At 36.3% G+C, this 13614-nt stretch overlaps 3 protein-coding genes across 3 annotated transcripts; 2 read left to right on the top strand and 1 right to left on the bottom strand.

Annotated features, from left to right (window-relative positions):
• Nucleotides 1-3519: 3519 nt before the first annotated feature.
• Nucleotides 3520-4260, bottom strand: LOC108226452 (uncharacterized). Its single transcript, XM_017401416.2, has one exon. The coding sequence runs from the start codon at nucleotides 4180-4182 to the stop codon at nucleotides 3715-3717; it is 468 nt and encodes a 155-aa protein (XP_017256905.1). The 5' UTR covers nucleotides 4183-4260; the 3' UTR covers nucleotides 3520-3714.
• Nucleotides 4261-5890: 1630 nt separating this feature from the next.
• On the top strand, nucleotides 5891-11282 carry LOC108192826 (pentatricopeptide repeat-containing protein At1g03560, mitochondrial). The gene is made up of 4 exons (XM_017359322.2): nucleotides 5891-8446; nucleotides 8525-8707; nucleotides 8792-8884; nucleotides 10046-11282. Exon 1 carries the CDS (start codon nucleotides 6052-6054, stop codon nucleotides 7999-8001), a length of 1950 nt encoding a protein of 649 aa, XP_017214811.1. The 5' UTR covers nucleotides 5891-6051; the 3' UTR covers nucleotides 8002-8446; nucleotides 8525-8707; nucleotides 8792-8884; nucleotides 10046-11282.
• Nucleotides 10102-11211, top strand: LOC108226204 (F-box/kelch-repeat protein At1g16250). The gene has a single exon (XM_017401149.1). The coding sequence runs from the start codon at nucleotides 10102-10104 to the stop codon at nucleotides 11209-11211; it is 1110 nt and encodes a 369-aa protein (XP_017256638.1).
• Nucleotides 11283-13614: the final 2332 nt, after the last annotated feature.

Genomic DNA, 13614 nt, shown 5'->3' on the forward strand with positions numbered 1-13614 from the left:
ATTCAAGATGAAATGCATGTAAGAACCTTGATTAGTTATTACATATCCATGGCTCTAAATTCATCCGCCAACGTTTCATACTTACATAAACTCGTCAACCTGATGGATCACATAATTTGATCAGGTAAAATAAATGTGCACGGAGTCAAGGAGATGCGATTTCGTGAGTAATATGAGCACAGTTGTAACTGTTCTTGGTTGGAATAGAAGGAATGTATGTGCAGAAACAGTAACACGAATGTGGGGGCGTTTCAGCTCTAAAATCTGGAAGTCACTCTGTTTATAAACATTAGACAGGCAATTTTCACAGTTTAAAACTGCACTTGCACAGTTTAAAACTGCATCATCATAATTATGATCGTCACTTTTAGATGATAGGAGATGATCCTGACAAGTGATTGCTCGTCATTTTTAGATGATGGGAGATGATCCTGACAAGTGATTGCTGTGAATAATTTATATGAAGTTTTTTACCATGTAAAGGAGAAAATCCTAGAATGGATGTCTAAATCATGCATAGTTACGCCTCTTACATACACTCAGGATTAATGTCTTCCCGCTATAAAAAACAGCTGATAAATTCGTATAAAAAACAATGAATAAATTGTTGCAAGGATCACTTGTCCGGGACCCGAAATGATTCACACAAGATATAGATTTTCTGTTTCATTGATAAAAAGACACTGATCAATGTTGTATACATAACCGTCAAAGGTTAAACTGCCTACCAATTTGAACTGTTGCATCATTTCCGAATGTTCTTATTATTTTATTTTTGACTCATAAGTGAGATTTTTCTAGGCCTGAATACAAAGAGTACTCTTCTTGTGCATAGCCAAGAATTGAGTTCACTAAATATACAAATAACCGAGGACCACTTTAGGAACATGGTAGTATAAAAAAGTGGGAAATCTATAATTACAACAAATATTGAAGCTATTAAAATCTGGCTTTGGTCCACAATGGAAGATCAACAAAATACCAAAACCAACTAACTTATAACTGTCAACTTTAATCTGCATACATAAGTTATAATATTAATGGAGCTAACAAAGCAAAGAGACCCATGTATTACAAGATGATGTTAGTCAAGACACTTTGTCTTATGTTTATGCAAACAGCTACAGTTCTGATTGAGCGACAGCAGCCGCAGCATAATAATTTTCCAATTGACTAATAGTCGTCTTCTAATACTATCAGCATCTATGTTATCAATCTCAAGATACAAACACCCTTAATTGCAGAAAATTATGTTTCTAAACTTTAGAAAACATAGAGGTAGATGTGGGGGTGGGGGTAGTAATGCCTATCCCATCAGAGTTTAATGTCTTAAGCTACCAAAATTGACAGTTGACACCTAAACCTGCAATTATATGCAGGTCACTAAAAGTGAGTAACAACCAAATAGTACTATGTAATAGGGGTGATGAATGTGATATGGCAATTCCAATACATTCTTCCTTATTACAGAGAGAATGAAAAAAGCTAGATGCAAATCAATACAACACAATATTCCTAGTCCTGTGAAAGAAGATCCAGGCACTACAGCTGGCAATGCAGAAACTGTCAAAAATCTGAACACCGGAACTATATTTTAACTTTATTTCAAAGCCAAAAACAGAGAAAATGGAATTCAAATAATAAGAGAAAATAAAATAGAAGTCAAATCATCGGATTCTTTAAACTTCAACCCATGGTCTCTCCAACCGCGGCTTCGACTCATCATACATGAATGGCATGTATACTACTCCCAGAACACCATGTTCAGCAACACCAGCTTTGCCAGTCAGTATGCCATAATTTTCATTTATGGAAAGAAACAAATCCTAATATTATTTCTGCACTGGAATTCAGGCCCATAAGCGCTTTATAATCCATATAATCCAGCAAGCAATGCAGAAGATTAAGAAAAGAAGGGGCGTGTTTAGGCATGTGTACTCTTTACAATATTGCATAATCAAGTAGATGGATCTTATCCAATCAGATATACTCATATACCTGTACATGTGACTCATATTGTATCCAATCTCCCTTAACAGTAGACGATTCCTTCTAATAAAGTAGGACTATGTTTTACAATACATATACGTGAGAATGCACTCAAAGTTGATTTGCTATAATCAACAAGATAGTTTCTCAAACGTATCCCTGAGCATAAATACTAATTTCAGCTAAAGCTCAAATCCACAAAATCATAGTTTCTGAAACTTACCCCTGAGTTTAGATAGTTACACAGGCTATGCAAGGTGCAGCTAAAGCACAAAGCCACAAATCCTTCCACCACTAATCCTTCCAATAAGTAGGAACAGGAATAAGGGTGTTAGAGAGTTGATAAAATAGTACTTCCTCTGTGCCATGATTTTCATTAAACATTAAATTATTTTTTTTATACTCTTGCAAATAGCCAGCAAAGAAAGAAACAAATGAAACATCAGGAGTCTGGTAGTTCAGAAGTCCAACAGATATGTTTAGTTCAGTTAATCACAAATCCAGAAGACTAAAATGATCTTATGTCAACTAAAAATACATGTACTGAACTATTTCCAATTTATCAGAAAATTCTAAGCAAACACAAGTCTTAATGCAGTAGCAATTATCATCTTACTTTTTTTGTCTAAAGAAATCTAAAAGCCATCAGAGGGAGTATTAGTAATTCCTTCAATTAGTGCTTTCAGCTTAATAGACAAAAGGAAATGAATAAAATACAATACAGTAGAACTAGTAAGCTACAAATTATACTCCCTCCGTCCCACCAGGTTCTTTATGCTACTTTTTGGCACGCATTTTGAGACTCCTATAAAGTATAGTTCCATAATATTTTATTTTTTTTAAAAATTCCTGAAAAAAGTTTGGCGTTTAAACTTTTATTCAAAAGAAAAATAAATTAAAAAAACATTATTGAACTATACTTTATAAGAGCCTCAAAATGCGTGCAAACAGTGAATGGAAACATCCTGGTGGGACGGAGGGAGTAACATGATATCTTCCTAAATATAAATGTCAAAATAATAGTGACATCGCAAACATATAGGTATAAATTGTACAAAACCACGAGTCTTAAAAAGCTCAGGCTTCTATAGTTCTATGCTATATACGGAGTGCAGTATGCACTAAAATAGAATCAAATGCTATAATTCTGGGATTCTGAGCAACTAGATGTAAACACACAAATGGAATTTTGTTAAGACTGTAACTACTTTGCAATATCGTAAACTCTATACACATCCTCCGAACTGACGATTATATGCCAAGGACAAGTTCTAATAATCTGGAAAACTGAAATTCTAGTCAGTTTATGATTTTTCTACATTTGGTGACAATGCAAAACTATCAATTGCCTCCGTATGAACCACAACATTTCTCTTTTACTTAAAATGTGTCACAAGTCAATGGTATATTTCCAATTCATTTCCTTAATTACATACAGTCATACACCAATCTGACTTGGATTTATGGAAAAAAGGCATAATCTTTACGTATGCAATAGCCTACAAAGTAAATGCAATCAAATGCATACAGTAAAGATAAAAACTTGTACATAGCTAAGTGCTCTTTTTATATGTGCCAGGTTTAACTACATCTTTCAAATTTCAATTACTACAACAGAACAAAACATAGCTTAACTTAAATCCATTTCAAACAAACACGTTCAATAAACCACGAGTCCCGAATAATCAAAGTACACAATACAAACAATTCAACCTACCAATCAAATCAATCCAAGTCTTTCTTAACCTGAATCCCCATAGAATTAGCAGTCCCAATAATCGACTTGGAAATCGACTCCAACGACATATACGCACAGAATGGATCAGACTGTTTAACCTTAGCAATCTCATAAACATGTTTAAGGCTAATAGTGGAAGCTTCCACGTGTCCAGGCCTACTACTACCAGACTCGATCCCCGCAGCCTTTTTAAGATACCAAGTGACCGAGGGAGACTTCACGGTGAACTCGAAAGTGTTGTCTTTGAAAGCAGTGATTGTGACGGCCATTGGGGTTTCGGCTTTGTATTTCTGGGTTCTAGCATTGAAGTCTTTGCAGAATGCCATGAGGTTGAGACGGTATTGACCTAGTGCGGGGCCTACGGGTGGGGCGGGTCGGGCGCCGCCGGCGGGGACGGTGAGGCGGATGGTGGCGGCGACTGGGCGGCGTGTGAGAATCTCTTTGAGGGTTGCCATTGGAGGGTTTAGGAATTGAGAAAGGGGAGAAAGTAGAAACAGGATCTTGACAGAAGAGGTTTGGGTAATGGGTTGTTTGATTGGGCCGGGTATGGTTGTTGGACCTTATCTACTGTTTTAAGTCAAAATTAATAAATTGAAAAATCAAATCTTTGTCAAAAATTTAGTTTTAATTTTCTATATTTTTATTAATTTATCCTTAATTATTATAAAGAGATTATATTTTTAGATAGTAAATATCATACATAATTCTGTTCATTAACCTATAAATATTCATATTTATACAATTTAGTTCTTAAATTTGGTTTTGTTAGTAATTTGTATATTCATCATATATTCATATTCATATATAATAAAAATAACAAAATTTAAATAAATTTTTAATAAAAAAGTATTATTTTCATTGATTCGGATGCTGAGAGACTGTTAGGTGAGTTTAAAATAAGTGCTTCTTACTTAATGTAAAAGAATAAAGTAGAAGTTAGAAGCAAGTTAAGACATATAAGTGATTAAAATATCTCGAAAAAAAGTAGAAGTAGATAGTGTTATTAGTTTTTTATAAGTACTTCTTGACCACACATACAAATAATCACTTTTAACTTATAATTTCATCAAAAATCAATAACATATAGTCTAGCCCTAATTCTCTCTAGAGTCTAGCTTCTCTATCGTCGTAGCCGCCGGGGGCTTCCATCGATTTTCACCGGGGAAAAGCCCCAAATCAGTTAATTGCTTTGTTTTCCTTATAGTTTTCGAATAATATTTCTTCTCTGAAAACTTAAATCGAAAACCATCGGAGATTTCGCTGTTTCTCTTCTAAGTGGGTGGTTTTCAGTCCGATTTATCTTATTTTTGTGGTTCTGTTCCAGATCTATTCTCGGGAAGATTCTTAGATCTAAAACCATCGGAGATTTTGCTGTCTTTCCTCTCTGTTTCAATCGGGTGGATTTTCAGTGCTCGTTTTTGTGGTTCCGCTCTCTAAGGTTGTTTTTCTCTCCCTCGTGAGAGTTTTGTTTTCGCTTCATCATTGTAAACGGGTGTCTTGGTTTGATGATGAAAGTTTGCATGGAATCGCAATTCTGGTCGATAACTCAAACGATAGCTTTATTAGGGCATGATGAAGAGGGTACCGATGATTAAACGAGGATGCATGAAGCGGGTATTTGTATTTGTATATACTTTATATTCAAAATATCGCTTAACTGTCTCTTCATGAGAATAGGCGATTGCAATTTCCAGTTTGTTCGACTCGATTATTGGTGTAGATGCCGTATGGCTTTCTATTATTAAATTAACACCTTTGTTTCAAAAAAAAAAACTTATAATTTCGAAAGCCGAGTTTAAAAGTTTGGGCCAAACAAACGCCCACCGAATAAGTTTGGTTAGTGGGACGTGTGATCAGATCAGAGAGGTCATCCGAGACACGACCCGAACTCGACCCGAATCCGCAACCTGATTTACTGAGACAAAACTTGAAAATGATTCGAAAATCATCTGTTTGACACGAAATGGACCCGAAATGACCGGAAATTAGAATTTCGTTTTTAATAATTTCAATTTTCACTTTTTTCAATTTTAAGTGATTTTATCTTGACCTGAATTCGATCCGATTGGTGAACACGATCCGCTACCCGAAATTGCCCACTAAAGTTCGACTGAAGTTGGCATTTCGGATCAGATGAATTACTCAAGAAACAGGTCCGGATAATATAAGCCGACCCATGGGCCATGACACCAGCTAAAGAAAGATGGGGCGTGCAATTTCAATTTTAATTTTTAGGAGGTTATCTTCCTTTCCTTAAATGTTGAGCATTTCTTTCTCAGAGTTTCGAATTGAATTTGAAATTCATTTTTGTTGCTACTGCTGAGATGATGGCGAGAAAAACCTTGGTTAAATCTCTATCCTCCCTCAATTCAGAACTTCTACTTCACTGTATGCACAATTACACATACATATCACCAAAGCCCACATCTTCACCACTTGACTGCACAAAACCCAGGTGGCTATCATTCTCTACTGCACTCCCCCCTCCAGAATGGATACAACCCTTCACTGACCTCTCTGATCTCATCACACACCCCAGCAATCTCCAGCCCTCTCCCTGGGTTCACCAAATTATCCTTCTTTTAGACAATTCATCAAACATGGAGCTCAATCTCACTGCCTTTTGTCGAAAATTTCTTATTAAGCTGTCTCCTAGTTTCGTTGCTTTCGTGTTATGTTCTGAAAAGCTCAAGGGGGAGTGTGATACTGCTTATAGATTCTTTTGTTGGGCTGGTAGGCAAAAGGGTTTTAGTTATAATCTTGAATGTTATGTTTCTTTAATTGGTGTTTTGGCGGGTTTTCGTGATTTGGGGAGGATTGGGACTGTGTTTAGGGAGCTGAAAGATAAGGGCTTTTTGGTGAATGTGGCGTCTGCGAATAGTTTGATTAAGAGTTTTGGGAATGTGGGCATGGTTGAGCAGTTGTTGTGGGTGTGGCGACAAATGAAGGAAAATGATATTGAACCGAGTTTGTATACTTATAATTTTTTGATGAATGGTTTGGTGAATTCGCTGTTTATTGAGTCGGCTGAGCAAGTGTTTGAGGTTATGGAAAATGGGAAAATCAGACCGGATGTTGTGACGTATAATACGTTAATTAAAGGGTATTGTAAGTCAGGTAAGACAAAGAAAGCAATGCAGAAGTTGAGAGATATGGAGGATAGGAGTTTGGGGCCTGACAAGATTACTTACTTAACTTTGATCCAGGCTTGTTATTCAGAATGTGATTATGACTCGTGTTTGCGACTTTATATTGAAATGGAGGAGAAGCAATTGGATATCCCCACCCATGCTTTTAGCTTAGTGATTGGAGGGCTTTGTAAGGATGGGAGGACTATGGAAGCACTTTCAATTTTTGAAAGTATGATTATGAAGGGTTACAAAGCTAATGTGGCGATATTCACAGCTTTAATTGATTCGTACACAAAGATTGGGAATATGGAAGAGGCAACCAGGCTGTTTGAGAGGATGAAGCATGAAGGACTGGATCCAGACGAGGTCACATTTGGGGTTATCATCAATGGTTTGTGTAAGAGTGGGAGTTTAGAGGAGGCTTTGGCATATTTCAGCTATTGCCGAGAAAATAATGTGGCAATTAATGCCATGTACTATTCAAGTATAATAGATGGTCTTGGGAAGGCTGGGAGAGTTGACGAAGCGCAGAAATTATTTGAGGACATGGTTGATAAAGGATGTCCTCAGGATTCTTTTTGTTATAACGCACTTATTGATGCATTACTTAAGAATGGGAAGGTGGATGAAGCGCTAGGTCTGTATCAGAGGATGGAAGATGAAGATTGTGATCAAACTGTGTATACCTACACAATACTAATTGATGGGTTGTTCAGAGCACATAAAAATGAAGAAGCTTTGAAGTTCTGGGATATGATGATTGACAAGGGTATTACTCCTACTTCGGCTTCTTTTAGAGTTCTTTCAACTGGCCTGTGTCTTTCAGGCAAGGTTGTCCGAGCTTGTAAGATTTTAGATGAGCTTGCACCCATGGGTATTATTCCTGAGACAGCATTTGAAGATATGATCAATGTTCTGTGCAAAGCAGGTCGTATTGAGCAGGCTTGCAAGCTGGCCGATGGGATCATTGACAGGGGACGTGAAATACCAGGCAAGGTTCGCACTGTTATGATAAATGCCTTGAGAAAAGCAGGAAATGCAGACTTGGCCATGAAGTTAATGCATAGCAAGATTGGTATTGGATATGATAGGATGGGTAGCATAAAAAAGCGAGTGAAATTTCGGGTACTCGTAGATAGTTAACAGTTCTTTGGTGCTTGGAAATATATTTTTGAAGAGTTGATTGAAAATGTATCTGGTGAAGCTCGCTTGTAAGGAAGTTCTGAATACATGACGACTTGATACATTAACTTTGTAGTATATATATTAACATGGACAAATATCTAACCCCTTATTGTATTGAATACTTAAATATGCTCATTGAGGTCTGACCAAAATGACATAGTACGCAAGAAGCTCTGTCAGGCTTGTATTTTGGAATGAGGTCATTCAGCATCTTGCTGGAGCTATGAATGCAGTACTTGCATACCTCTCTGCTTGCCCTAAGTGTCAGCAGGCTTGTGTAGCAGAAGAATGTTTTTCAAATTTCAAAGTTCGCACATCTTGATCATCCAGTATGATGTCTGCTTACTATTTTATCACCCATTAACAGATTTAAAGAGGTTCACCCATTAACAAATAGACAGAGGTCCGTCTTATGCTAGCAATTTTTTGATCATTTTTTCGCTTTAAAATCGCTGTTTTGCTGATGTTATTTAGACTGCAGGCAGTATGCTGACTTGCACATTAGAACAAGCAAGCCCAAGAGACGAAAGCAAAGGAGGAGTTTGAGGAACTTAGTCAACTAGTGTGCTGCTGATTGATGTTTATTTTTCCTTTGCCTCTCCGGTTGTGGTTTAATTGCGCACGCGTATATTAGAATAACATTAAGAGTTAAGACAGCCTCAAGGTTAGAATGTGCTCTCTAGCACTTTAAGAAGCTTGCAAAATATTGAAGATCCATCTTTATATGTTCTCTCTAAATGCTTTGCAGATTGAACATTAAGCTATTTGAATGGCATGGTAGGATGCTCATACATAGGAAGTTCCACCAAGGTTATCGATATAGGTATCCATTGTGGCTGAGGTAATTTACGAGAATCTGTGTATTGTCAGATAACTATCATATAGCTGCAGTTTAGCTACACTTGTATGATTAAAGATAACATCAATAGTTAAAATTATGAATTTCCTGAATAAGTTTCTGTACCCGAGAATATGAGAGAGGCTGTGCTGGGAACTGGGGAGGGGATTGTGATTTCACATAGTAAGCTGCTTTATCTAAAATTGTAAACATGTACCTAACTACTGGAAGAGGAGAGGAACAAAAATTAGAATCTTTTTGCATATGGGAGTGCCTTCATTTATGCATCACCATCATCATTATTACTCTATCATTGTGTTATGTATTATTGAGTAGTATTGCCCAAAAGAACTGGGATCGACGGATTAGTATTTACTGGTAACCTGCATTTATGATTTATTTACAACTTTGGCTGAAAATTCTACATGCTCAGCATCCAGGAAGTCCTATATTGGTAAAGTTAAAACTTAAAAACAAATAAAGGACATGGGAGCATTAAGAAATTATTTTCAATGTGCGTGAATACTTTCCCCAGCACTTTTCGCTAGAATCTCACTCTTTTTGCATGTAAATTTGTTAGAGTTTTTAACTTTTTTTCCAAATCAGGAGTTTATAAAACCAAACTCGTCTGTTAATGATGATTTACAACACCATATTCATATTAAAAGAAAAAGAATACACGAACATATTTAAGTACTTTATGTTGCTTAAGTTTTTGTTGGATGTCCAATGTTCCCCTTACACTAATGTTGTGTGACACATACTCCAAACTAGGTCTCCAAGAAATTAGCCAATTATTTTAATTAGGTAGTGCTAAAAAGAGACAAAACCCCGTCTATATTTCAGAACAAAGATAACAATGTCAACCCATTCATTAGTTCCTAGTAATTAACTCCATTCAGCCTCATTATATTGAATTTACCATCCTTGCTACTGACCATCTTAACCCTTCCCTTTAAAGTACATAAACAAGGTGAACATAGTAAATATCTCCTGAAATAAAGATGCTTCCACTATACTATTCTCTTCATCTTACATATCGATACTACCAAAACTATCTTACTTCCATTTCCTTAATTTCTCCGTTTTACTTCCAATATATCTGTCCTTCATACTGCACCATATATGTTCTCTAACTCTTTTGTACCTGTGTGTGCTTAGCAGTTACACTGTACATTCTCCACGGCGAAACGCTCCCTTCGTCAATATCCAATTTCACCATGGGCTCAATTGCCACCCAAACGCATGCAAACTCAGCCAACAACTATCGTGTTTTAGCTTCATTTTGTGGTAAAGATAGTTCTGCAGAAACAAACATGAACATGTCCAATTGGATAGAGAGCTACAACCCTTCAAACAACACCTGGCATCGCATTAGTTCAATACCAGGACTAATCGAGAATCATACTTTGAAGGACTTTGCAATGGTCTCTATAGGTGACTCGGTCTACATAATTGGTGGCCGCCTTTGTCACAAAGAAGTAAGTCATGAGGCTGATGAAAATATGGAAGTTCAACTTGAAGTTTTACCATCTGTGCTACGTTACGACGTCCGCACAAATGTTTGGTCTAAGTGTGCACCTTTGATGTTACCAAGGTTTGATTTTGCGTGCACGACTTTGGAAAATAAAATTTATGTGGCCGGAGGGCGGTATTCACTGGAAAGCGCACGTGGGACGTCATCGGCCGAGGTTTATGATCCGGCGTTGGATCAGTGGAAGCCATTGCCTGGCATGACCACAATGAGGTACAAGTGTGTGGGAGTCACCTGGCAAGGGAAAATTCATGTGGTAGGGGGATTTGTTGGCGGAGGGGACATGATTGGTAGTCCAGGACCGTACATTATGGAGAGAAGTTCTGCAGAGGTATTTGACACGGTAACTGCTAAGTGGGATTTTGTTCCAAGGATGTGGGAATTAGATGTGCCTCCTAATCAAATCGTTGCCATCAATGAGAGGCTATTTAGCTCAGGGGATTGCTTCAAGGCATGGAAGGGGCACATTGAGGTCTTCGATGGGAAGCTTAATATGTGGAGTGAAGTCCACGGATCAAATTCTTATAACTTATCAGGGTCTCCCATTGCCACTACGGACACCAGCGGAGATGATTGGCCACCAATGCAACGGTTATACCTCACCATGGCACCAATTGATAACCATTTGTACTTTATAGTCGGGTACCGGATGCCAGGTGAGGTGCCAAAAACGAGTTCGAAAGTCCATGTGTTCAACACACTAGTAAATGGGGATGGTTGGAAAAGCTTTGCGCCTTTGGAAGAGGAAGGGGAGAAGGAACTCTGTGGTCACTGCTGTGTTCTTAAACAGGTTTAGCACATAGAGAACCTTAAGATATATTTTTATATATTAATGTACTTGGTGGTTTTAAATTACTATTTCACTCATTGTCTTGGTAGAATAAGAAGATGATATGCATGTAATATAATACAAAGCAACCTTTTATATCATCATAAATTAATACTACATCTATAATTTACCACCAAATAAAACTTTCTGCAGCTGCCTGCCATGTTTAGGTTATAATATTGGTCAATAATACATGTTGGGGCCTGGGGGCGGGGGCTGCTTAAAATTGAGATGAGAAGTTAGAATAAGCAGCGAATTAGAATTTGGCTATTTTCCCCTGTGGTGGGTTTATGTTCGATTCTGGCTCACTTCGAGAATTATTAGAACATGTATTAATTTGTAAGGCATATAAGTCTATATTGTCAAAAAAAAAAAAAAAAAGTATCCTGTTGTTTAGTCCAGGCAACAAGAAAGAAAATGATAGGCGTGTACAAGGAGCGTAATCCAAAAGAATAATATAAAGGGGATGGGCTTTCTTGTAAGATTGGAGAGTCCGAGGCCATGGGCGGTACAATCTAGAAACAAGTTCGATGTAGTGTATCCCCTCTTCTACATGTCTGATAAGAGCAACTAGAAACAAGTCGACGCAGTGTACCTCCCTTTGTCCACGCATTAACTTTACGATCTGATGAGTTAGAATTTTAGAAATGCTACTCTAATATATTCAAAATTTATTAAGATCACGAAGATGAGTTTATGTCGGGTCGTGTTCCACTCTCAACGTTTGAGTGAGGTTACATACCACATCAGATACATGAACACGATTCTTTTATCTTTACTCTTCGATCCTAGCATGGAATAAACTCACAAAAAATTGGAAAGCTCTCTCTATAATAATAATATATCAAATATTCTAACATAATTTAAAAAGCAGTTGACATGCTGAACTAAACCCAACAGGGTTATAAATTGGCATGAGCCGTAACAGTAAATGAGCGGGATATGGGTTCAATATCCTGTAACCGAGTTAAAATCGTAACCGGGATAAAATTGACGAGAACCCTAACACTGAACAAGCTGAATATGGGTTCAGTTGACATGCTGAACTAAACCCGACCGGGTTAAAATCGGCACGAACCGTAACAGTAAACGAGCCGGATATGGGTTCAATATTCGAAACCGGGTTAAAATTGGCGGGAACTCTAACACTGAACGAGTTGGATATGGGTTCAATATCCTAAGCGAGTCAAGGTTCAGTACGCCATAACCGTGAGCTGACTGCACGACGTGTTGAACCGTGATCAGACAATTTGTATTGCATTTTCTATTCAATTGTAATTATTGTGTTTTCTATCATTATAATTCTTTTTATTTTGTATTTGTATTATATTAAATTTTTAAACCGAATAAACTTTCAGTAACTGGAATTGAATATGAATTATTTTTGTAGAAAAAAATATAACTTAAAACGAATTTAAGAATTGAAAATCAATTTATAAGTGACAAATATGTATAAGTAATGTATAATTTTTAGTTTTTCCGTTTGAATAAATTATGTATAATTTACAATTTATGAGATATAAAAATGAATAATATGTTTATAAATTATAATAACTTTTAAATGATTATATCATGAAATCAGATTTAAAAATTTAAAAATTTTAACCTCTAATACATTAATTTGTAAATTAGAAATGAGTTAATTGCAATTGGCACCCCTTTAGTTTCAGCATAATGCACATTGCACCTAATAGTTTTGGAAAATACACTTTGCAACCCCAGACTTTTAACCCGTAGACACTTTGCACCCTTTCCGTTAATTTCTACCGTTACCGTTAACTTTTGCAAGGGCATTTTGGGAAATTTAATTATATTTAATTAAAATCAGACCTTTATTTAAATTTTCTGACCATCTAAGCGATATTTTTCGGAAAAATTTAAAGAACGAAAGTTGTAGAGAATAAAAAGATCTTTTTAGAACAATAAGGTTCAAATTTTAAATAATTATTTAAAAATGATTGTTCATTTTTACAAGATTGCTAATTTTTGAATTTTTTTAGAATAATTATCAAAAGAATTACGAAAATTTTGAACCTTATAGTTCTAAGAAGATCTTTTTATTCTCTACAACTTTCGTTCTTTAAGCTTTTCCGAAAAATATCGTTTAGATGGTCAGAAAATTTAAATAAATGTCTAATTTTAATTAAATATAATTATATTTCCCAAAATGCCCCTGCAAAAGTTAACGGTAATGGCAGAAATTAACGGAAAGGGTGCAAAGTGTCTACGGGTTAAAAGTCTAGGGTTGCAAAGTGTATTTTTCAAAACTATTATGTGCAATGTGCATTATGCTGAAATTAAAGGGGTGTCAATTGCAATTAACTCATTAGAAATTAACTTATAAACTTATTACACAAATAATCCAAATAA

This window comes from Daucus carota, chromosome 6 (assembly GCF_001625215.2).
Source record: "Daucus carota subsp. sativus chromosome 6, DH1 v3.0, whole genome shotgun sequence".
Lineage (NCBI taxonomy): Eukaryota > Viridiplantae > Streptophyta > Magnoliopsida > Apiales > Apiaceae > Daucus > Daucus carota.

Bases quoted from the DNA above. Each gene is read 5' to 3' on its own strand.
- LOC108226452 (XM_017401416.2), bottom strand. From the start codon at position 4,182: ATGGCAACCCTCAAAGAGATTCTCACACGCCGCCCAGTCGCCGCCACC.
- LOC108192826 (XM_017359322.2), top strand. From the start codon at position 6,052: ATGATGGCGAGAAAAACCTTGGTTAAATCTCTATCCTCCCTCAATTCA.
- LOC108226204 (XM_017401149.1), top strand. From the start codon at position 10,102: ATGGGCTCAATTGCCACCCAAACGCATGCAAACTCAGCCAACAACTAT.